This window comes from Calonectris borealis, chromosome 2 (assembly GCF_964195595.1).
Source record: "Calonectris borealis chromosome 2, bCalBor7.hap1.2, whole genome shotgun sequence".
NCBI lineage: Eukaryota > Metazoa > Chordata > Aves > Procellariiformes > Procellariidae > Calonectris > Calonectris borealis.
The window spans coordinates 69,983,868-70,010,349 of NC_134313.1; the positions used below are offsets into that span (position 1 = coordinate 69,983,868).

The following is a 26,482-nucleotide window of genomic DNA, read 5'->3' on the forward strand; positions in this document are numbered from 1 at the left end:
TTAATAAATAGACCTTAGTCCCAAGGATAAGGGCTTGGCACTTCACTTGGCTTAAAAGCATGCCTGTACTACAGCACCACTTTGACTGCAGCTACTAGCACATCAATCTTAAGACGAACGACCCTCTGACTTTTGTATCTTATCATTGCATTTCTACCGAATTCCACAGGTTAAATGTCTTACTTTACTAATACTGTTTTTCAAGTTTTGTGGAGAGAAATTTACACTGAAGTTCATTTTTCTGGTGGTGGTTGTGGTTTCTGGCTTTGTAGACTTAAAGATCAGACCTTTACAGGGCACCTTTATCTTGTCAGGATTCAGTAAAACCGTCCTTTGTGTAAATAAGAATCAGATCAAGAGTATTCTTCTCATTGTAATACAAGTACCTACATGATTGCTTGTATCAGTAAGGTTTTAATAATTTAATAGGTATGACATAAATATTATAAACCAATTCCAGCTACCTGTCAGATCTTCATGTGAGTTTTCCTATGTATCGAGGAATTCTTATTTCTATTAGTGTTGGTTCGGAATTGGAACATCATTGGAACAAAATGGTGAATGCAATTCAACATCCCTACCTTCATTGTAAAAATGAACAAATATTTAATTGGACATAATTTAATCACAAAACTGAGAAAAATCACAAAAACCTCACGATTTTCCTTAATGCATTTAGCATCATTTTCAGAAACTTTTCCATTCCAGCCTGCAATCTATGAAATACCCTCTGTAAAGTACTGCAGCAATACGGGATCCACTCAGCAACAACAAGCTGACTAGAAACAAAAATCTGAATAGAAATGTATTTCTCTGCTCTTCTTCCTGTTGCTAAACACCTTTGGAGTTAACATCCCTCACTACGGCTTCAAACCCCACTTCTTCAAATACAGCACTCTGTTCACAACATTTGGGTCTTTGAATGTCTTGTGGTTTAGATGGTACTAAGCCATGCACTTCTAAAGGATGCCTGTGCTTGGAAATTGCTCATAAGGTATTGAGGCGACACTTTTTCCTGCTCCTTCTCTTTTTAAAACTCTGTGAAACGCCTACTTCCTCTTCACAACATTTCATCAGCCTCCTGTTGATGACTCCTCTCTCTTGGATCCCTGCCTCTCCCCCTTACTGTGGGCAGATGAGAAATCACAGGGCGCCCAGAGTCAGCGCTCACGGGCAGGAGAAAGGAGGTCTGGAGCAGTAATGATGTGAGCCCAGATCATGCATATGCTAACTGCGAGCAAGAAGACCCCTGCAGTGGGAAACAAGGATAAGAGCCACAGATGGAGGAACTGGACAGCAGGACTGTACTTTGGCTATGATGGGCACAGAAGATCTGGAGAATAACCAGAAGAACTGGGTATGAACAGCCTCAGAGAACAGTGCTTCATTCCTTTTTTATTCCAGATTCCTTCTGTATGTTTAAAATATTTACTGTGCCTCTGTGTCAAACAACAAAATGCTTCTCACGGTACGGTATCAGTTGGTACCTGAAATGGATAGGTGGTACCTGAAAGTGAAAGACATTTTTATTTTAAAAGACTGCCTATGCAAAAAAATGAATAAACTTTAATTGTGATGCAAAACCAAAGTGTTTAATCTTTCAGTGGTACTACTCAAATCAGACAAGTGGTTTCACCACCTCTTTCTTGCATTGAAAGAAACCCTGGTTTACTACTTCTGACACCGTATTAGTTGTCCAGCAGTTCACCATTCTCGGAGCAGTTTGTGAGCCTGCCACACTTTAGCCTAGCTGCAAATGATCCAGAACTTAACAACTTTTTTTTTAATTCCTTGCCTTCAGAAGGAAAACAGGTCCCCACATTGTTTTATCACTGCTTTACAGTGACAGCTAAGAAAATTGCAAGATGTGTCTGAGAATGACAGCAGTATGAAGACATCACTGGTGGTATTTCTTTAGAGGCTGACTGCACAAGTCACAAATCAAAATCATGTAAATTGCTCCAAGAGCAATAGTTTCACCAGAGACTTGGATTCATTCAAACACAACACACCAGCATAAAAACTTGCACTGAAGTTGCCCTAAAAAAAGTGTGCTTAAATGCACTATTTTTTCCAGAATCTGATTATTCTGATGGATCTCCATTTTCATTTTAGAGTCCAAAAAAAGAGACATTTTATGAAACTTTTACAATAAAGATTACAAAATATATCTCTGTGTAGAATTTCACACAAGCAAAACATCCATGAGGAGACATGAGCAGGGAGGTGCAGAACAGGAGCAAGGGACTTTGTGAAGAATTTTGCAAGGGGTTTTCATGTTATTAGGAACAGAAAATTCCAAACATTTAATTTCTCCATGAAAGACAATTCTAGAAATAATCCATTTTGTGTTGACTGAAATGTTTAATCTTCATAAAAACAGTAATTTAAATTTTGATTTTTTTATTTTTAATTTTAATGTGTAATATAGTTCAAAACTCTCTTACCATCTCGATTGAAATTCATTTTGAAAGGAAAATATAAGCACATGTAATTTCAAAAATTATGTCAAGACTATCTAAACTATCCTTCCTTTGGCTTTTGAAATTAAGGCTTGGTGATAGCAATGTGATTTCACAGTCCTTGTGATTTTGGAAGAAATTGCACTCTGCATGAATAGTTCTCCTCACAATTTTCTCCTTACAAGGGTTAAAAGCAAGACCAGAGAGCAGGATGTTTCCCTAGCGTCACAAAATTTCATCTATGAAAAAGTTACAAATGGGGAGGCATACCCATGCCACAGCCATGCGTCACAAGGCAGCAGCAAGCCCTTCATAAGCTCAGGTGAGGGGTGGCCTGGGTGCCCACGGGGGTGGCACGGAGGAGCTTCCCGCTCTTCACTCCCGGCCGCAGTGCTGCCACCACCCCAGTTCCCAGCACACGGTAGGGCTTTGCTGAGCTGGTTTCCAGGTTTTCTGGCTAGACATGAGAGACCAAAGAAGGATTTTTTGTAACCGATAAAGGTAAAGTGGGGGTGGTGCGAAGTGAGCTTTCTGGATGGTCTGCTGAAATCCCACTGAGAGCTGGAGGTGATGGAAACGCGTTGTAACTACAGCTTTTTACATTAAAATTCCCACAGACATCTAGGGTAGGCTCTTGCTGACACAATACAGATCTTCACATAGGAGACATCTACATCTATACTAGCCAGTTGAGGCTCCCTTTATACTTCACAGAGAGAAATAAGCTTTCTCTAGAATACAATTCTTTTTATCTTAAAATAGTCACCTAAAATAGGTCAGATTAATTTTTCCACATGAAAGTGCCTACTCCTTGATGGTACAGGAAACCCCACCACACTTGCTGACAGGAGATATCCCCAGCCCAGACCTCCAAACCCAGGTCAGATGAAGCCCAGTCCTTGCAGAACCCTTCAGCCCTGGACATGCCTGGAAACACACCCGGCTTCACAGCACCAAACCCCTCTCCGGGGTTGTCAGTCCTTGCTGGAGCCACCAACCAAATCCTCTGCTCAGATTCCTTATGGCTCGGAAGCAGAAACGGGAAAGCAAAAAATGCCAAGCCCATATAACTTTTCTCACATCAGATGTCTCATCACCATCCATATATATAAGGTGCATTATACTTAGCAACTTCAAAGGCCTGAAATAAATTAAGGGTGACACTAAGAAGATAGAGTAAAAAGATAGAATTACATCAATGAATAAAGACTGAGTCCTTTGGGACCAAAAGGTAGGAAAGACTACCTTTCCTTTTGCTATGTGAGAATTAGCTCAAATAACATTTAGAAAGGGTTAACATAAGGCAACTGTTGTGTACCCCTTCTACATCTCTGAACCTCTGCTGCACTAAAAATTGAAACAGTAGAATAAAACTGAAACTGGATACCTTTCGTTGCAGTTCACAAAATAGCTTATAAGGAATTTAGCCAGGCTCATCTACTTATTCTTTTTCTTAAATATATGATTTAGAAAACAAAGAGCTATTGCGAGGAATCACAATAAAGACTTTTTTTGGGGAAAAAATAGAGATAACAGAACACCTTTTCTTCTTGTTTTCAGTTAGACGGTTCTAATAATAGGGATAGTGATATGGCAGTTTAGGAAAGCTAAAATTAGCATTTGACAAGTATTTTATGGTTCACAATTTTCATGCCTACGATACTGTATTGAGAAACTATATTCTCTAAGCTGCAAAATACAATACCTTGCGAACGTTAGATGTCAAGAACTGACTTACCAAACACGTGGTCTTCTAATAACTTCCTAGGACACCAGTTTACAAAAGTTTCCAAAATGTCAAGTCTTTACCAAACATGAATGACATGATGCTTTTGTTTCCTGTGCCTGTCCTGGCAGATGGTTTCACAGAGAACCTCAGAAGATGTGAATGTACAAGATGGAGTTACAGACCATATGCAATGAGTTGCAGACATGAAAACCAATAGCTATTTTTTCTTGTTTATGAAATAATACTCTAATTAATAAGTGATGTTGTATGTTAATGCCATTGCAAAATGTCTATTTTTTTTACTTGCTTTTAAGCAGAAATTCCTGTACATGTACAATCCAAAAAACTTAGCGCAATGCTTCAGTTTACTGCATCTTGAGCCTGAAGCAGAATTTTTTTCTTATTTAGGTAGGATAAGAAAACAAGCACGCCTTGAAATTTTCACTGTAGGAATAATTTGCTTATCAATGTCACTTTCAGTGACTGTTCCATTGCTGTTTGGTTTTTTTTTTAATAAGCACATAAAGCTTTAATAAGCTGACACACAACCATCATGTTATTGTGTCATTCCATTACAAAGGAACCAGTTTATTACCAAAGAAAAGACAACCAGCCTTTAAGTCAGACTGGGACATGCTGTATCATCCCTGTCAGAGATGATACACATTAGGATAGACTCAGCCAAGTGTCAACAAGCAATCTGAGTGCAGATCAGCACTACTCAGAAAATCCCAATGGTAGAATTAAGTCTATTAGTATGCTCAAGCCATGTCCCAGTTACAGCACATGAATGCTTCCCGTTAACATCATCGCTAATCAAAGCACTGGCTTCACAGTCCTTGTACTGGCTACAACTCACAGAAAACTAGGTAAGAACAGAAGAATAACTTTGAAGGATCAAAATACTGCTCTTTATCCACCAGTAAAACTATTTTTAGATTTGCCTAAGCCTGTAAGAATCCACCAGCCTGGTCACCCTGAGAATGGCATAGAAGGAGAGCCTCCAGATGTCAGCCATACGGTCAAAGACAGAAATAAAGTGATACGCAGACAGCTCAATTATACCTGGCTGCCCATGCCCATGGGTAAAAAGCTCAAGGGCGTAATTTCCCCTACTACACTAAAAAGCCGCTCCATGGTTGGATTCACAAAACTGCAGAAGCAGTTTTTCTGCCTTGCCACACGCTTTGTCCAACACACCAAGGATTAGGGCTCTCCACACAACCCAAGTTCAGCCCTGCTTCAGTTAGAGTGGGGAAACTCATCACACCCCTCCTCAAGATGCCCCTGCTTGGGGTGGCTGGAAAAAGAGGGACATGTCAGTCCTGATAACACTGTCCTTCTGGTATAAATAAATAAACGTTGCAGACATAGGTGTACCATTTGAGGGATAAGCAGCCATCTACCAAACTAGAAGATCATTCTTCATTCTCAGTGAATATTGAAGCATTTTTTAATGTGTAAGTGCTACATCATGAGTGTTCAAGGGATTCCCACTTCCAAGGAATTGACAACACGGTAATTAGGAAATGCACATTAAATCATAGGAGATCTGAAAAAAATTGGTCAAAGAAAGCATTCCGTTCTCAGCTCAGTGCCAAAGCCACCAGATCATAAAGTACTCTGCTGAAGAAAGTTTTCCCAAAGGCTCCTGCTGAAACAGCTTCATTTAATACAAAGAACTCAGACAGTTCTTGCAAGAGTGCTCCCTTTGCATCATAGTTACTATTCACATTCTGAAGTAGTGACGGCTTAATTAGTTGAAATAAAACAGTAGCAAAGCAAAAGACTGAGAACCCTCCCCAAAACACCCTACCATGCAGTAGGGCAGTGCTTTCTCATGGGAGGCAGAGGATGTGGATTCAAAGCCCCAGGGGCACAGGACAGAGTGCAACCCTGCTCCCCCGTGCTCATGAATGAAGCTACAACATTGTTCAAGCCCTGTGCAACATCAAATATTGGATGACACGATTTCTTTCCATTTCTTATTTCAGCAAAAGCAACGCAGTTTTTTGGATGTAACTTTTCTTTTCTCTCTTCCTAGTTAACTATGCCAAAAAGTCCATTATCTGTCCCACTCCTGAAAGATCTCACATCCAAAGAGCCAAGCATCTGTATTTTCTACTTAAAAGAAAGTTAATTGAAGGGTTGTATAAGGTCACATATGACAGACCTGGGCTCACAACATTAATAAACAGAATCAGGTCTCTCACATCCATACTGTCCCTGAGAAATGATTAAATCCAAGGACCTCTGTGGCTTGTCTGTAACCAGTACTTGAGACTGTGCGCTCAACTCTCAGAACCAGGAAGAAAAATCAGAAATCTTAATGCCCCACATTTTGTTAATCTCTTACAAGTCATCATGACATGTCTTTTTCCAGGGGTTGTTTCAAAGAGCTAATTATAGATTACTTCAATATTTCAATTCAAATTGTAGAGGTCAGTGCAAGAGAGCTGAAGTTCTGCAATTCAAATCTATTGAATGTTTGTGTGGGGAAAAGTATTTTGGAGTTGCTCCTAGAACTGGAAACTATGCAAACACAATTAACAAATAAACATCCACCTACACCCCCCCCGGCCCAAATGAAACAGGATTAAAAGCGCTGAATCTGAGCAAATACTAGTAGGTTTTAATTGCTGCCCACTTAAACTCACATCTAATCTTTCCAGTTATTTAAGCTGAAATGATACCGCACATCTTCATCTTTTTACACGAGAAACTAGACGTACACATTTTTCAGGACTGCATTACATTTCCAGTAGGAACTTATAAACAAATAAATAAAACAGTGAATTGTATTAAAAGTAATTTACAAGACAGACATTTTCTTAATGAGTATATGCAGTTGATACATTTGTATTACAATATTAAACATGGAAGCTCTCCTCAAGTAACTTTATAGCATATGGGATCATGTTTGCTATATGTTAAGCACTTCAAAAATTACACATAAGTGCTCATGAACCAAATGCACAATTAAAATTACATTAGAGTTTCTCCCTTGGATAATTGTCTAGAACTTCAAAAGAAGACATATAATACCTTCTTCCCATTAGATAATGCAGTGCAACAGTTATTGGTGTAATAATGTCATATTTTAATAACTTAATCATAACAGTATGTTAAAGGTTTAAAGATAAGCAACCATGTTTAAAGGTTTATAGATAAGCAAATATGTTTAGATGCACTACTTTGCAACTTCAAAATATTAAGCAGTTTACTACTGCATATGGAGCCTGTACGCACATATGCATGTAAGTGTGTACGAGTTTGAGGGCATCTGCTCCACAACACGCCTCCGATGCTGGAGACAGAAGTTCAAATCAGTGAAAATCTCCTTAAGAACAGGTTTACGGTCCCAGATCACCCTGATATGTGAGCCCCTCCTCTTAATTTTGTCACGGTTGTTTTGGCCAGCCTAAAAGACAGGCCTTAGAAGTTAATTGTCTTGATTTAACTTCTGCACAGAGATAAAGAGATATCTCGGTCCTAGAAGAAAAAGTAAAAAACACAGCTTTTCTCAAATTTGAAAGTATTACAACAACAGATACCATCTCAATACTCTCTATATCTAGCTCCTCAGAACCCTCACCTCTTTTATCAGCCCTTAATTTTTCCCCGAACCAGCAAGCGAGGCTTTACACAGGCAAATACTCTGCCCTGATGGTGCAGCACAGACCTCTCTCCTGCTCATGCAGAAGCAGAAACAGAAGGCGGTGATCTATAGAGCTGTCACCGGAGAAAGCAGGAAGAGCAAGACACAGAAGACAGTGCAGAAGAACAGAGCAATGCAGCAAGCCATGGACTGGGGGAACGCTTTCTGGCTACCTCAGAAACACCTGAAGAACCATAGGTGTTTGCTGTCCCTCCTAATCCACACACTCTTTATTCCTGCTTCTAGCACCAGCAGGGCACGATTGCACTGCAAGATCCCCATCACAGTCAGCCATCCATCCTAACAGCCCAAACTTTTCCGGACAGCCACATTTGCTGTATTTCAGCAAAGCGGGATTCGCCAGGAAGGGATTCAGTTGCAAGCTTTCAAAAGCATGATCACAGAGTAGGCTCAAATGTTACACGTCTACCCCTACGTCCATTTACCTGCGTGTCGTGGAATGATACCTGGAGTTCATAGTTCTTCAGTATCCACGAGTGCTTGTATAAATGTTTCAAGGCTAAATGGACAGCGGGCAACACGCCTGCCGTTAGGTTTCTCCGATCAATCAGGCAGCTGGCAGGTGAAAGCCCAAGCAGAGAGACGCGAGCGCGATCCAGCTCCTCAGAGCACCTGATTATTAGTAACACAAACAGCACCAGTGTGTCTAGATTCCGGTTCCAGAAAACCATCTTTCTTGGTGCTTTTCTCTTTTTTCCTTCCCTTCCCCTGCAGCCCACATCCCTGAAGAACAGGCCTTAGATTCCCTGGTCGCCTGACATTTTGCAGCTTTCCTTTGCTTCAGTCAGCTGTGTCCCTCTAAGAAAGGAGCAAATTGTTATTAAAGGATAAAGACCTCTCTACGGCTGGCTTTTCCAATTTGGACAGTAATCCAGCTCACAGCAGTGCTGTGAATCAATACTTCACAAGAATAATCTCTAGGCAAAGTGCTCTGCCAAGTCTAATTTTAAACATGTGTCATTTTAAACATTTCTGTAGCAGAAATACTCATCCATAGGTGACAAATCAATGAACAAACTAGTACGATTCTTTTGAAAATGGACATTCTAGGGATTGATCGAAGTGGTTGCATACCGAACTCGTATTTGCAGCAATCTGTACAGCGTTGGGTTGGAAGATTGCTTCAGTTTGTTTTATCTTGCATGTAGCACATTTTCAATTGGCTTCATACAGACCAAACTGAGAATAGGCAGTCTCAAGTATTGATAATATTTTATATACTTCCAGTGCAAAAGCTGCATCAGCTCAAAGCTGTATATCCTCTGCCTGATTGTGTTTTGCTCAGAAACCTCATCCTCCCCTTAAAATCAGTGCAAGTTCTGAGCATATACAGAATTCAGGCCTGTTCCTCCTATATACAGTCACATAGCTTTTGACAGGCATTTCACATATTGTCGTAGCTAGCTAAGTAATTTCATCACACTATTTGCAGTTTTCCAAGTAATATGCCAGGCTACGGAATGGAATGGATGCTGTGCATGCAGAAAATACAGAGAAAATAGTAATGCAAGAGAAAATCTTTGGTGCAGGATAACCAAAACTCACCAGGGTGAGAAGGGAATATATACGGGACCACCACACCAGAGAAGAACCTGCACCTCTGTTCCCCGGCACTCGCAGCCTACCTCACCCCTCAGGCAAGCACCATCCTGCCTGCCCCCTTCACAGCAGCAATGCACTCTCATGCAAGCAGCCACCTGGGTGATCCCTTACCTCCATGCAAGCAGCCAGCTCTCCCCATCCCACCCATGCACAGAAAGCCCCCCACACCTACTGGGATGCTGTCATAGGCAAGGGAGGGAAATGCAAGAGTCAAACCCAAGGACAGGGAAGTGAAGAACATCTGGCCTGGGAGATTCTTGTTTGTCCCAGAAGAAAAAAGCTTTGATTTTCAGCGCAGTGTCATTATACATGCAGCTGAATAGCAAATTCTTTTGCCATCTTGTGGAAATCCAAGGTTTCAAAAGAAATGCCCTGTGCCAAGCTGGGATGGAAACCCAAAACCTCAAAGGTTTTCGTGACTCAATAACCTGAAAGAAAAACAAATGGAAGGGTTCATAGACCGAAGTTTGATTTGGTATAAATCAAATTTGAAATTATATGTTCAGAGCTTGGCAATTTATTTTGTGAATAGTTGACATTTCAAAACAAAGTATTCATTTGCTGCAGAAAGTAAAGGTGTTTTTTTTAATTTTCAAAACACGGTGTTTCAGATCAATAAATTATTTTGAAACTGGCGTGAAGCTAAAAAGCTTCTACAGAAAATCTCCAAAGAAAGTCTAATTATAAACATTCTAATTTACAATTACAATCTATATATTGCATGACATGAGGGCATGGAAGTAGATAGATAAATAAATGTAAAAAGAGAAAAAATACTATTGAATGAAGAAGCAATAAATGTCTGCCTTGGGCTCAGCGAATAGCCCCAAGCAGGAGATACGCTCAATTTATTACTAACCATCCACAGTGACTCTTCTGCCAACTCACTTGTGCAATTGGGTGGGCAAGAAAAGAGCCCAACGAATTATTATTCCTCTCCATGCATTCTTGGACACAAACAGGGGGTGAAATAGAAACACCTGATGCATAATCCTTGCTTTTCTTGGTCACCATTGCCTATAGGCAGAAAGCAGCAAGGCTATACGGAGCCCTTCATGTGGGGAAGGAGATACTGCTTTTCTTCCTGTACAAGGCTATGCCCAAATAAAATGCAGCAGAGTCAAAATTTATTATGGGAATTCCTAGACTAAGAAATTTAGCACATTACATTTAGCACAATACTAAGTAGGAAGCACACTCTGGTAGCACAGTCCTGCACAGCAACAATTTACTTAATAGGCATTTTCTATTGCTTAGTCTTATGATTCTATAATGTGATTATTGAAAACATATTTTTTAAACACTTTTTAAACTCAGGATGAGACTCCTCCTGGAGCAGAGGGCCAGTGTAGGCCAAGATGTTGCTTAAATCCCATTTAATACCTTCCTTAGAAGCTTAAACAGGATTTTGTTGGTGAATAGTCCTTGGACCAGCCTCCTTTACCAGCATTATTTCAGCATTGACTACACTAAGGGAGAGGAGGGGAGGAAAGCGGGAGGCATTCATGCTGCCAAACCTCAGCAGCTAGGTTCTCTGAACTGCTCTTCCTATGCCTAAATCTTTTCACCAAGTGGGAATGTGGGGCTCCATGAGTCATAGCTTTGGCTCATATTTAGGTAACAAAAAAATGTGATTTGAATATCCAATACCCTCTTCTGTGTTCAGAAAACAAATCTGCCACCACACCTCATTCAATCCCCAACAAATGGCTTTAAATTCAATGATGTATCAGAGGCTATGAAATAATTTTCAGCACCATATGGATGGACATACATTTTAGGGAGCATCACCTCATTCTATAGATACGTGACTGGCTTCAACCTAGACCAGTCTTTTTTTCTCCTTATGCTACTTTTGGGTCTCCTCAGCATGGCTGCATTGAACCCACGCCCGGCAAAGGAACAAACAAGATCATGTACTAGTGCAGCCTCATATTACTTGCTTCCTTAAAATCTGCTTCCTGACAGAAACATTTAACATCTAACCAGACGATTGTTTCTTATACGGTATTTTTATTGCTAATTAATCCTGTAATACTTGTGTCAAAACACGCCCATATGTTTTCATTTTGATGAAAAAACTAGCCATGTTTGCCATGTACGTGATTGATCATACAGGTATAATTTTCAGGTTTAGAATAACATCTCTTGAGGCTTAATATCTACAAAAGCACATTTTATGTTCCTGTCACATATTTGAAGATAGATTCTTTCAACTGATTTTACTCAACACCCTCAGAATTTACTACTAAAACATACAATTGTGAAATCTTAATCTGCTAAATCAACTCACTGCATCTTATATGCATTTCTCAAATGTGAAGCTGAATTTCCACAATTATTTGAAATAGTACTAATTTTGAAACTCGATTTCAGTGTCAGAAAATGACGGCCATTTCATTTTAAACCCTGCGTTCACCACTATTTTAGGAGGCTTTACCAAAGGTAAATAATTGTTCTTCAGCACAGTAAGGATCACTATAGCTTTTGCAAGAGCTAGCTGAAAGCCTTAGGACAGAGCTGGTGACCAGATGACTCACTGTTGGCATCTCCTTTGTGAGATCTGCACAAACTGAGTAATTTTCAGAGAGGGAAACTGTAGGAGGAAATTGTGCTCCCTCGTAGGAGCACAATCCTTGAGAACTTAAAGAAGAAAAAACCCTGAACACCTGACATAAATGTATTGCCTATAGCCAATATTTTCCAAAGGCAAAAGGAGAAATCTTTTCTGTGTTGTCCTCCTTACCACATTATCCTCTGCCTTTATAGCATTTTAAATTGAGTTCTCAATCCCCTGATCAGTATTTCTGAACCATAAATCGCTTAAAGAGTTATTAGTTCATGTAAAAGGTTGACTATAGACAGTATTAACTGTGTTAAAGGCTGGCTATATATTTAAACTGTATGTCACCTCACACCTCCCACATAGAACTTCCTCCCCCTTGAGTAACACCCATTAACATTTATAGGATGTTCTAATCCCAGCCTCAAATGTTAGTTTTTTCAAAGTAGGTTATCATTCATCCCTCTTGTCCCATGTGTCTCTGATCTTGCTGCTTAATCACTCAGTGTTATTAGAGTGCAGAGCACTCACACATCCTAAGAAACCTTGGTAATGCATTGGAAACCATTATGATCTATTTTGGACAGTGACTCCTGTTCTTACATCAAGACCAAGCCTCTACCTATGCCAAGAGCAGCTTCAGTGTTGAGACACTCTTATCTAACGTGTCCCAGCTTTTTAAGTAGCTGGCTGTTCAGCTAAAATTATTTACCTCCCAGAGCATTACCCGAATGACCAGGCTATCTACTTCCAACTACCCTACCAATACTGACCAGATTTGCTTGTAGCTAGTGAGATTCATCTGGAGAAGGCAAATGAAAATTTATTTTTGCCGCAAATCCTAGTGTCTCACTCCTCATATGTAGCCTGAAAATCTCATCTCTGCTTCCTTTCCCTCTTGCCTGGCATTGCAGCACAAAGATTAAATTCATTTCCTCCATTCTGAACAGAAGGCTTGAAGAAAAGAGATAAAATTACTAGTATATACAGTATCAGTGAGATTATTCCTGAAGTAATAGATCAAATTCTAGTGGCAGCACTTTGAGAATGAAGATGACAAACTGTAAAAGATTCAGAAGAAAGCCACAGGAATGCATAAAAAGCTGGAAAAAAAAATCCCTGAAGAAGCTCAGTCTGTCTAGTTTGATGTTCAGAAGCAGCTTAATCTGTAACTCGCTCTATAATGGATGAAAAAAGGATTTCTAACAATACCAAACTTTTGAACTCATTGGTCAAGGAAAACACACTTTCTACCCTTCAGTAAACTACCCCCTTTAAATGAAATAACCTTTATTAGGTCAGTTAAAAAGAGCTGTTTGCTGCTGTAACTGCACTAAGGGCTTCTGCTGACATTGAGATAACACCTCGACCAGTGACATAATTGTGCCAGCCGTATAGACCTGCCTTGAGTAACAAGGCCCTAGGGACATAGTACTCCCACCGTGTCACTCCTTTTGTTTACATTGTACAAGCTGTTATTTTTGCCAAGGTCAAACATACCATTTCCAGTTACGTGTTAATTACAAAAATGAATATTTTTTAAATGACTGGTTTTTAAAAATACCTGTACCTTGCATATTTCTCAGCTACAAGATCTTTGAGATGCAATAATCTAATTCTAAAGGATATTTAATTCTGATAATATTGACACTGATCCTGAAAGGATCTGTATCCCAAAAGCTGAACAAAATCAGCATTTTATTCCACTAGGCAATTTGAAAGTTTAAAGCAAGTAACTATGAATGCCTTTGTTCTTAATTAAAAGTGGCAATTCTAGGTCTCCTCCTCATAGAAACACATTGCATTTTCGTAGGTGGGCTGGCTTTCTAAAGCGCTGAGCATCCAGCAATTCCCACTGATGTTGACAGAAAATGCAAATCACTCCGTGTTTTTGGAAAGCAAATCTTCAGTTCAGGGACCTAACTTGAAACTCTTTTTTTTTTTAAAAAAAAGGAGCGATCTGGATTCTTCACAGCAAGAAATGAGGAGCAGAGGGGAGCTTGGCTAATTTTAAAGATCTGGAATGCAAAACTTTTTGTACCGCTTTCTTTACGTAGTGGCAGCTGTTGCTATTTAATTTCTTTTACTACATTACATAAAGTCTTCCTGCCACTAACACATCCCTCCAGATTAGATTCTCACCACCAACATGGAATTTGGTTCTGCTTATAATTTTTAGAAAGGGAGAAAGTGGAAGGGAAAAAGAGAGAAAGTTGGCTCTCTATCTCAGTCAACCTCCTGTAAATTATTAACACTTAGGGCTCTCCAAATTCATAGAGGAGAAGAGAAAGCAAAACCCAAGGTGCTTTTACAGAACTTTAAAATGACACAAAAGACCCCCACAGAAATGCAGAGTTTAATATTTTTATACTATATGTATATACTAAAATATCTCTATATGATGCTGTTAAGACACACAGGAGTGCATATCTGATAATCACAATGCTTGAAAAATGTTACGTGTTATATTTTGTACCACACTAAGTGTTAATCTGTCAAAAACTGTCACTTTACATAGAGTAAAAATTGTAAAGAAAGATATCTGTTCTTTGCTAGAAAAACATCAAATTCCCTGTGAAAGCAGGAGCAGTAAACAGTGGCAAGGAAGTTAATTAACATCCCAAAAGGGGCCTCTCACTGCTTCTCCCTGGAGGTTTTGGATGTAAAATGGTTACTTAGACACCTATTGTGTGTATGAATCTTCACATAATTCACTGAAGCTGCAGCAGAAGCTGAGGCCTACCCTCAGTAAATGGTAAATTAAAATACGTAACTACTTTAAGGAAACAAAAAATTGAACAAATATATTCTTTTAAAGGTATATGGTAGTGAACCTTTAATCGAAAAACCTGAGATTCTGGAAATAACTTGATCAGGCAGGCAGGATGAGTTCCTTTAATGGGGATTGTGGCAAAATGGTCTTGCAAAAAAGGTGGATGTAGAGAAGAAAAGGAAGTTCAGCCAAGAATTAAAAAAATATTCTGCAGCACCAGCCACTCGGTGAAGGAGCACATGAATCCGGCAGACCCAGCTTGCCAAGAAGCAAGCTAACAAGGTTTTCACGTATGGTCTGTGACAATCTGAAGAAGGGAAGACGACTTCCGATTCCAGCAGGATCTAATCATCAGGGCCCTTCATACAAGGCTGGCTCCCCTGGATAACCATAAAAAAGTCAGAAAAAGTCAGAAAGCCTTGGCCTCGCCGGTGATTTCCCAGCTCTGTAGCCGGGAAGGGATTGCAGGGAGACCGGCGTATGCAAAAGCTGGGAGCTGCTGCTCTCACAGCATCAGTGGTTACAGGGTCAGCAGAGTTTAAGCTGGAAACAGCAATGGACTTTTAAAGGGATTTCAAGCAAATCAGAGAAAAGTTTTGCAGGGAGGAGGATTTTGGGGAATCCTGAAGACACGATCGGAGGGCTTTCTAAAGTACATATTCTAGTTCACAGTGGAGCAGGCAGAAAACTCCAAGTGAAATATATGGCCTATATTGTAAGAGCTGGATAATCCTAATGGTCCTCTGATCTTAGAACTTGTTAATTATTTAAAAGAAGTACCATGGCCATAGTAGGAAACCTAAGTTTTCTAATCCAATCCCTCAAACTCATGATGTTCACTTTAAAGCAATTAGTCCATTATCTGGGCCTTCATCTCTCAGGATCCTCAGTAACAACAATTTGGACAGCCCTGCTGAATTAGCCCTTATATTCTTCGTTCTTTGTGACTATTATTTTCAGAGAGATTGTGGATATTTGTCTTTAATTTGTTAGTTTTAATTTTCACATTTGAGAATACTTATTTGGAAAATACTATGGATAAAATTGTCAGAACTAAAGGCCAATGATAATGAAAAACTAATGGCACAGAAATTGGACATCAATCACTGACTTGGCAATGAGATTACATGGTTATTTCATCACAAGGAAAAAAAAAACTTGAAAAAAAAAAGTGTTTGCCAGTCAGCAGGTCCTGTTTCCACTCAGCAGGCACTATCAAGCAGCCCCCAAATCCAGCAGATCTTACCCACAGCAAAATCCTCAGCAAACAGAGGAATCCCTGTCTAGCAAAGAAGACATCCCACAAGTGTCAGTGGCATGGCAAGGGGAGACACAGCATGACTGCAAATATATTCCAGCTATTCTTAGGGGCACTACCTTCTTTAAGTCAGAATGATGCTGTGGCTGAACCAGTTTGCTTTAGGAGTCAGATTACTGGTCCATTAATGCTGGAGCCAGGGGACCACGAAAGTACTGCAAATCTCCTATTTCTAGCTCAGCTAGACCCACACATCAGAGAACAGTGCATCTGGCTCCTGAAAAGCCTTGGGCTCTGTCACTGATTTAATTCCAGGATTCCTAGTACAAAAATAAATTCAAAAAAATGTGATGTATGTGCACTGTACCCTCTCAGTTTGGAATCCCACAGTCTGACATAGAGCTCCTGGGACATACGGGGCTGCTGCGTATCAACACATACCTCCACAGGACTGAGTCGCATGCATGCTGACTGGCCTCAATGTACCTCTCTGCTAGCCCCAGCTGCTCCAAAAATTATTTGAACCAAAACTGATCACGGAGGGTTCTCCTCTGTTGACTTCCACCACTTGATTCCCTGAGCCAGACCTCCGTATGCAATGGTTCAACCCTTCCTAAGGAAAAGTATCTCCTTTCCTGTGATAGCAATGGCCTCCCCTTGAGTTTCATGAAAGAGCTGTTTGACTCCCAGCTTCTGCAGTTTGCTCAATGCATTGTTCTTCCACCATATGCCACGAAAACGTCCATAAAGCACTGAAATTGAAAGCAGAGAACAAAGCTTGAGACACGCATGCATCATCATGCTCAGATCATTAATGTGAGATGGTGTTTTGTAGCCTTGACATGCAATGCTATTTATGTTGTCATCCCAAAGAGCTTCATGTATTTAATTAAAACAATATAAATATTACATTGACAACTTTTTGTGTGAATGTCATCATTAAATCTCTCTCTTCTAGCTCCTTCCTTTCCCTTTTCCTATCGCAAATATTTTCTTCACAGTTATCACCAGGATATTACACCCGATCTCTTCCACAAACTTGAGTAATTCACTCTGGTTGATAACCATATCAGAGGATAGGGCCTTCCCCCTCTTTCTTCAAATGTAAATGGAAACTCCTTCCTGGATTTATTCAAAAAATAATTTTTCCTTGCTGACGGAGCGTGTTTGGCATTTGAATCAAAAGATTCCATAACAGTGTGTTTTGCAGTATGCATAGGATAAGTTATACATGAAATTGCAAGACATATGTCAGAAAATGATACACTGGCTTTAATCTCTTCACAGAGATATTTAGAGGATATACATTCTGCAGGTCTGGGATCCGCACCCAGAGGAGTGGGTGCAGTGAATACATGATTTCTCTCCTCTCCCCACCCACATCTTAGCATCAGCAGAGAAGCCAGCATAGAATTAACATAAACACTTAACTTTTAGATTATTCCCTCCAAGTTTACAAAACTCTAAAGCAAAAGGAGGTTATGTCACAAATGGAGCCATATTACGCGAAAGTCAAAGGGGTCACTGACTACTTAAAGAAATATGTCCCTTCTAAGCAGAACGTCGCCAGCAGAGTAGACAGTGATCGTCATCCATACACGTAGCGTATTGCATTTTAATGCTACACTCTTTGCAATATATCAGACAGCACAAGTACTTGGTAATATTTAAAGGTAAGAAATTACCCAACTACTTCAACATATGCCAGACACAAGCTCATCTGACTATACAAGAACAAATGTCTGCCAGCTCAGTCTGCGGTAAACTGGACCCTCTTTTAGATCCTGACATCTCCTGTGTATTCAGCTGACTGTTACTCTTAGATGACCACGACAACACCGTATCTGTCCCATTTTGAACACTACTTTAAAAATGAAAATAAGGTTCCAGACAATTTAGTACTCAAAGCACTCACAAGCATGTCAGCGCTCACCCCCCGAGTCCCTTTGGTACACCATACTTCCCCTGCAAATCCAGCTGCTGTCGGAGTGACTTGAATCTATGCCTCCTAAGACAAAGGGCCTAACCTACACATCGTGTGATTTCTTTCCGGGGGGATGTCCTTGCTCAATTCTGTTAGGGCAGAGTTTGTCAGACGGCAGCCGGTAGCCGTTTGTCCCTCTCTGAGGACCATCAGGTGCTAGTGAACACTGAGCTCCACGCCCCTGGGTAGACACCTTGTTTTGCACCACTGACACAAACCTGCTCTTCTGTTTTCAGAACATATTCCCCATCCTCAGTAAGAGTAAATGTGACTCTTACTTCAGCTTGCAGGAACAAGACATGAGTTGACTTCGTCGACACCATTCATGACTGGACTTTCTGGAAAAGGCATCTTTATTTGGAGGTCTTTTTAAACTTAGAATAGCTGGTAGGAATGACCCAGACTGGTGCACGGCCTGTACAAACTTCTTAAACTTTGAGGAAGGAGGATTTTACTGAAAATACAAATAATTTTTTAGTAAAAGAAAAAAATAAAGAGAAGGTCTATTTATAATATACCTAGACTGTAACTTCCTGTCAGAAAAATTAGGCAAGGCACTTTCTACTTAATTACAGAATAGGAGTAGGCAAATATGTCAATTAAATGTCAATAACTTCACATTTTCCTTCAGATTTTGTGGAGTCCTGTGCATTTTCCAGAGCTCATCCTTCTATGCCAACCTGCTTATTTAAAGGTATTAGAGTGTATTATTACACAAAGATGAGATTATATCAGGATTACCACAAATTATTTGTAGTAGTTAGAGAAAATGAAATAATCTCATCCCCATAGTATGAGTATTCTTCCCTCTTTGTGATAATATACCCCCACTTGCTTCTGGAAGATATTTTTTTCAGCTTGTCAAGACTCGCTTTGATCTCCAGAAGCAAGTGACAGAATTCTAACTTGCATACACAGCTTTCTTGACTATATGTGTTTAGATTCAAAACAAATTCAGCCTGTCTGTGCACTACTTGCAGCACTGCTTGTACAAGAAATCAGAAAATACATGCCATATTCGAGGGAAGATGTCCAGATGCAGAAGGGCAGATATCCAACTTCCATTAAAGCTCTTGTCTTCTTCCACCGTGCCTCTTCCTCTAGTTCTGCATGGTCAGTTTTTGCCTGATGCAAATTAAATACTGTTGAAAATTATAATATTGTCTACTAGAACGTTAAATTCCTTTATTTTAGGGTTATTCTGCTTCTTTTCCTGTAACAGATGTAGGTGTTAATCAGGGTGCTTAAGCAGAAATCATCTTTCCTGATTTACATGAAGTTGTGAACTACATCTACTGTACGTAGAGCTTTTTATTTCACTATTTTGCAAAACATTTCTTTGCATTTTCGACCAACTAAAGTTACAATCACAGGGACGGGAAAAAGGAGAAATATTATATCACAGTTATTGATCCAAAGCCATAAACTATCAAGCACGCTTAACTTCTAGGACCTGGTCCAAGGGCCGTTGGAATCAGTGAATTACTGCCATTAATTTCAATGGGTTTTGAATGAGACTTTTTACAGATGATCACTTTATAAATTCTCTAGTTTCTAAAATAACATAATTACAAAATTTTGCCTAAGAGTGTCATCTAGAGTTTGCTCCCGCTCTCATTGAAATGAACAGCACAAATTAAAGTCACTAACTTAGACCAGAGTTCTGCAAACGCCTACATTTGAGCTTTGTTTTATTGACTGAGCCTACGTAGGAATGTCCAAATAGATAAAGACATGTCCATGGGGTAGCAAAACAGAGTTCACCAAACGGGATCAGGATCACACTCCAAACACATTTAACCATCAAAAATACTCAAGACAGAAGCCTCTGCATTTTTATGTACTTGCTGTAATCTGTGGTCATACTTTGTAACAAAGATGTAATTCAGACAATCACAACTAGTTGAGACACAGACTAAGGATTGGATTTAAGTGCTTAATTCAGTTTAAATGCTTTGAAAAACAGTAGGGCTGCTGCTCATATGCTCAAAGGCTAGCGAGTTCACGTGCTGACAAACAACAGTCTAACTTAGAAGACACACTGCAATTCTTCAGATGGTTGATCGGAGAGTAAAGGCATTATAATGCTTCATTATACAAATCAGAAATATCAAGCAAACTAAAATATTCAGTTCAATCCCGATAGAAAACTACCACAATAGAAAAAATCCAATTTGTTTATTTTCATTATTATTTTTCATGAACTTTTTGTTAAAATATTAGGCAAAATTGCACACAAACATCAGATTGCAGGAATAGGAGATTTTGGAAAGATGTGAGGGAAATTACATGAGTTTCTGAATCACTGCCATACATTTCCTAAGCATTATAACTATACTACAATTATTTCTTAAGCTATTAAAAAAATTCCCATGTGTTCAAGGCTCGACATTCTCTTTTCAAGAGCCAACAATGTCACAAGCACCACCTGGGAAGCCCTGAGAGGGAGAACTACTCCCTGGTCTGTGATTATGCAATGATAAGGATCCAGGCCCTTCAAGCATATCTATTTATTGGCTACCTCAGAAAATAGGCTGAGGACCAAGTGGGCATGATGAGCCATCTACCCTTCTGCTTACCGTAAGTGCACTGAAGGAATAAGGTAATGTCTGAACCGAGTGAAAAAGTTTGCACTGCCATTATGTATTTAATGGCTATTCCAGCCATTAGTCTATTCTGTTTTGGTGCAGTCAATCTAGTGCTCTTCATGAACACTAAGTTATTTACTTGTCACTATTAAGCATGCAATAATGATCCAGCCGTACGCCAAATATATACATTCGCCTGACTTAGCATTCCATAACCATCCATTTATTAATTGCTTAAAAGCATTCAAAGCTACACAGCAAGCTGGCAACATGACCCTGATTCTTTTTGTCCCTAGAGTACAAAACAGTAAAAATGCAATTTTTAAGAAACTGATACTCATTCCAGAGCAAATAGGGCATTTTTTTCCTGAATATTTTAATGCTACCTACCTAGTTCAGAACCCAAAACCTGTATTAAGAACTTCAAAATATTTTGACTGCAATGAAGTGCAGCACTTTATTGATTATGATGTTACTGTATGAAGAAGGAAGATCTTGCCGAGGCTTCTCTAATTCCTATGCATGTGTAACAATGCCATCCAAGGGAAGGATTTAAATAGAGAAATGTAATGAAAACAGGATTAGGAGAACTGTGATTTTTTTCAAACAAGTACCTCACTTTATGAAACAGGTAATGTCATTCAGAAAATCCCCCATAATTCTTTTCATTATGATTGCAGAGTTCCCTGAAATTCATTTTTTTAAAGGAAACAAACAGCTACTCTGGGCTGATCTAGCCTGTATTCCCTTTCAATATCTCAGTCTTGTTCACACAACACAACACGACGGCGGCATGCTTTCTCCCAAATTATATCTTCAGCAATATTGCCCTCCATGCATTTCTGCTCAGAGATATCTGAAAAACATCCTATGACAAATGTATGTCAATAAAAAGCAGCCATCCTAGACAGAGAGGCTTTTGTAATAATTTTGGGGACGGAGACACTGTCACGAAGCAGTACAGCCTGTCATTGCTGCTCTCAGCTTGCTCCCCCCGGATCCTGAGAATCGAAGAGGAGAAGACAGGGGCTTCCTTAAATTGCAGCCAGGAAGGTTTTCGCTTGCTTTACCGGGGGTTGTCTTGGAAATGAGCACCCGACGCCAGCGTTACACAAGAAGCGACTGCCATCTTCAGGAAAGCCTCGACATTGAACCAGCCCGTACCCTCCGCAAACACGGTTGTTGAAGTTGTGACCAAAACCAAACGCAGTTGTGGGTGGTTGGTGGTGGGAACCAACTTAACAAAGCCCTTGCCTGGCTCCCTGCCTCTCTACCAGGTAAAGGGGAGATGTTACCCAGCACAGCACCGCGCAGGGCTCCTCTCCCAGCCCAGCCCGCTCGCCGGCCCCGGGCAGCGGTCCGGAGCGGGCACCTCACAGCCATCCCGCCGCGCTGCCGGGCGCTCCGCGGGGAGGGGGACTGCAAATTTAACTCTTTCCGAGGAGCGCCTCCGCGCCCCGCCGCCGCCCGCGCTCCCACCCGCCGCGCACCCCGGGCGGGCGCCCGGCCGCTCCCGCCGCTCCAGCCGGAGGAGAGGGAGGGAGGGAGGGAGACAGACCCGACGAAACCCTGCGAGAGCGTCCCCGCCTCCTCCTCAAGCTACGGCTGCGGCCGCTGCCCTTGGCGTCCCGGCGCTGCACGGGATAAATCGGGACGGCAGCGTGTGCCCGTTGGCGGAGAGGGGGAGTCAAGCGGCCGGCGTGCATCTGTTGCTGAACGGCGAGCGGGTGGGAAAGGGACGCGGCCGCAGCTTTGCTGGGCGAGGGAGCGCCAGCGAGCGGCAGCCTTCCTCCCACCCGTGTACGTGCGTGCCAAGGGCAGCGGATCCCGGCCACCACCAGACACCCCCGCCAGCCGGGCATCCTCCCGGGCCCACCCCCGCGCTGCCAGCGGCCCCCGCCGCGCCGGCCAGCGGCGCCCCGGGGCGGCGGGGCGAGCGGCGGGGCGAGCCCTGGCTGCCGGGGGAGCCGCTCCGGATATGCACGGCAAGCGCAGCGTGCGGCCCGCCAGCTCCGCTTCCTCTCCCTCCGCCGCCGGTCCCTCCACATCTGCCGGCGGCTTGCGGGGCCGGGCGGGCAGGGCGGGCTCGGAGGGGCCGCGCACGGCCCCGCCGGCAACCGCGGCCCCGGCCCGGGCGTCCGCGCTGCCCTTGCGCCCCGGCACCCGCAGCGCCCCGGGACTGGGCGGCGGCGCCTCCCCCTGCGCCCGGCGGCGCGGGGCCCGCGGCGGTCCCTACCTCCGTGTCGTAGAGCCGCAGGTCCAGGAAATAGGGGTTGAGCAGGGACTCGTTGCGGATCTGATCCATGGCCAGCTGCACGGCGGGCAGCACCCCCCGGCCGATCTTGCTCTTCTGGTCCTCCTCGGACTGGCTGAGCGGCATCAAGCCCATGATGGAGATCGGCGTGGTGGCGTTGGGGGGCAGCCCGGCCGCCCCCCGGGAGCTGCCCCGCGGCCAGCCCCAGCCCGGCGGCGCCCAGCCCAGGCACAGGAGCAGCAGTAGCATGGCAGGGTTGGAGGTGGCAGCGGCCGGTCTCCGCGGAGAGGGATGCATGCTGCTGGATTGGGGGGGAGGAGGAGGAGGAGGAGGAGGAGGAGGAGGAGGACTGAGGTAGGGGGGGACGGACAGAGCGGCGGAAGGGAGCCGAGCCCCTCTCAGTCCAGGCGCATCCCCCGGCGGCAGAAGCCAAGGCGGGAGGAAAAGAGCCGCCTCTCTCTGCTTCCCAGGAAGGCAGGGGTCTCCTCTCGCTTCCCCCCCCCTCCCCTCCCGTCCCCTGGCAATAATCCTTCTGGCAATGGCGCCTACTCCTTCCCAGGTCTGCCAGCTGCAACCACCAGGAGCAATAAATAAATAAATAACCCCCCCCACCACGCGCACACACACGCACACACACACACACACTCCCCACCACCCTCCTCCTCTCTCCTCAGCGACAGAGCGAGGGAGCGGGACCTGCCTCTGCCTCCCCGGCTGCTCTCCCCCCTCTCCGCTCAGGGAGGGACAGCACCTCTCAGGCGCGGAGGGGGGGCCCGAGCAGCCCTCATGGAACACCTCCCTCCTTCCCCCCTCCTCCTCCTCCAAAAGGAAAAAAAAAAAAAAAAAAAAAAGGATGCTCCAGCAGAAGACGCCGAAGAGGAAAAAGCCCCCCCTAGAGCCGGGGAGGCGGAGGAGGGGAGCGGTGCCGAGCCGGGGCGGGGGTGCTAGTGCCGCATTCCCCGGGAGCCGGGACAGCGCAACGGGCGCGGGCGCCCCGCGGGCCGGGCAGCCCCCGCCGCGGGCGGGAGGTGCCGCCTGCGCCCGTCCTTCGGGGTTGGGCAGAGCCGCCGAGCAGGCTGCGCAGCCCGGGGCCGGGGGCAGAGCAAAGCGTGCGGCGGCGGCGGGGCCGGGCCCGGCCGGGCCGGGCCGAGCTTCCCTCAGGGCGTCAGCATTCGGCGCCCGTGGGTCGGGCACCTTCTCCAGGTGGCGGCCTCAGCGCGGGCGCAGGTGGCCGCGTGGCCGCGGGGGGGGTGTGTTTCTGTGGCCGCTGCCCGCCCGCAGGCACGGGGAGGCCGGCGGGTGCCGCGGCTGCCTCCGGGCGGCGGGTGCCGCACGCCCCGGCCCGCGCCCTCCCCACGCGCGACCCGGCACGCGCGCGCGCACGCCCTCACACAGGCAGGCACGGGCACAGGGGCGCGCGCACGGACCCGCTCACAGGCGCTGCCCCCTGCGGGCGCGCGGGCGGGCGCCGCGCGCACTCCCCGTGACAACCCTCCCGCCCCCGCGCGCGGGCGGCACGCGAACACGCTCCCGCCCCGGCTTGGCACCTCCGCCAGCCCCGCGCGCACACACGCGCACACCACACACGCGCACACAGGCGCGCACACACGCGCAGCCCGGGCCGCGGCAGCTCTGCGGCAGGCGGGAGTGGGGCGTTTCGCGAGAGCAGAAGTCGGGGGTTTCCAGGGGCTTTCCTCTCCCCGCAGAACGGGCGCCGTTCCGCAGCCTGGCTCCGCTCGTGGCTGCAAAAACCCACGGCTGCAGCCGGACTCTTGAGTTCCCCCGAGGGCTGCCACAACCCCGCGAGTGGCCTGGGGCAGACGAGCCCTTTCCACGCCTGTTCTCCCACTCCGCGTCTCAGCGGGTGTGGGGCATACCCCGCGTGTTCGCCCAGGCTTTCTGCCTCGCTCCCAGCGTGTCCCCCCACCCCGGGGAACACACTCGCGCTGCCCACCCTCGACTGCGGCTGGCAACGTCCCCGGGCAGCGGTGCGCTGACCCGCAGCCTGCTGAGAGGCGCCAGGAGGCGACGCAGGTCGCCCTGTGCTTCCAGGCAGGTCGCCCCTGCGCGGGAGGCGTTACTGGCAAAATGCAAAGCTTTGCTTAACCCTGCCTCGGGCACCTCGCTTCTTAGGCATGTTCGTAATTTTCCCGAAGTCACTCACAGCAAACCTTTGAAGATCAACCTAATACATCTAATTTATATCACGTACGCGACGGTGGCGTCCGTGCAATAAATTGAAAAGAATCTTCACGGATTAATAAATTCTAAGATCATCATGATCTGACCTTGGGCTAAAAGGCCTCAACCAGTGATCTCGTAACACCCACTGCTTTACAGCCGTTCCCTTGGAATGGCATCCAGCAGTGTTGACTTAAAGACATCAGTAATGAAGAGTCCACCGCATCTCTTGCTAAATCGTTTCAATCATTAATTAGTTTGCTCAGAGGTGTATCTCACATTCAGTAACAATTTGTCTTATTCCAGCTTCCAGCCACTGGGTCTCATCATGCCTTCATCAGCTTAAGGGGACATAGTATCAGTGATCTTCTCCCATGCACGTGGGCTGAGATTAATCACTGCATTTTGTTTTTGTAAAAGAATTAGACTGACTTGCCCTCACCTCAGGAGTCATTCTTGGAGGCATTTCCAAGGCACCTCTCCTTTTTCCACTTGATAGGTGAATTGGCCCTTCTGACTCCACAACCTGTCAGTGTGGGGCCACCAGCAGCAACCTCAGCACCTCCCTCGGCACCAGCCGCTTCCGAGGGCCGGGCAGGTCAGGAGAGCTAATCCCTGTAGGCAAACCAGCCAGTTTGTTGTCCTTGTGGGGCTGCCTCTTTATGGAATAATCTACACCGTGTTTTGAATCCATACTGCCTAAAAGCATGACCTACTTCTTTGCTCCTGTGCACTTGATCTTGCATTAGGACAAATGAAACTATCTGCTTTATTTGTACAGGTGACCTGTCCAGCAGTGTCTTTGTCACCTGCAAACTTATCAGTAACTTACCTTCCTCCAGAAAATTGATTATCATGACACCAAGAACAGATCTTCCCAGCGTGCCAACAGGAATAGGTGCCATATTGATTTTGTATAATGTTATTTTTAATCAGAATTTTGTATGCTGAATGATGTTTCACCATTCTCAACCTGATCTGCAATAGACAACAAGTTTGTTTGTCAAAATCTGTTTCACAGAAAATCATTCTTCACTGCTTGTAACCTGTATCATTCTGTGATTTTCTCCAGTACTTGCCTACCAGGACTACAGCTACTTGGATCACTTTGGTTATCATTTTACAATATTGGCAGTATATTAACACACGCACTCACACTGTCTCTGGAATGTCATCTGCTTTCTAAGCCTTTTTTTTTTAAAAGCAATTTCCCAGTTTTTTAGAACTCAGTCTTTTTGAAAGAAAGCTTGAGTCCAAGTTATGTGCTACAACAGAATCAGTACCTTGAATATTATTAGCAACTGCTTGCCATCCTTCTTTGTTACTGATGCAGCAGCAAATGTCCCTTTGTTATTTTAAGAATCAAATGCATCTCCTCGCTTCTTTCCAAACACGGGTCGGAAAGAGTT

General features: G+C 43.9%; 1 protein-coding gene across 1 annotated transcript in view; it reads right to left on the reverse strand.

The window, feature by feature from the left end:
• The window catches only part of GABBR2 (gamma-aminobutyric acid type B receptor subunit 2), a 487,639-nt gene extending 463,683 nt beyond the window's left edge, over positions 1 to 23,956 (reverse strand). Inside the window, exon 1 of the mRNA XM_075142314.1 lies at positions 22,875 to 23,956. Coding sequence (XP_074998415.1) covers positions 22,875 to 23,189 — 315 coding nt within the window. The 5' untranslated portion in view covers positions 23,190 to 23,956. The remainder of the gene's footprint in view (positions 1 to 22,874) is intronic.
• Positions 23,957 to 26,482: the final 2,526 nt, after the last annotated feature.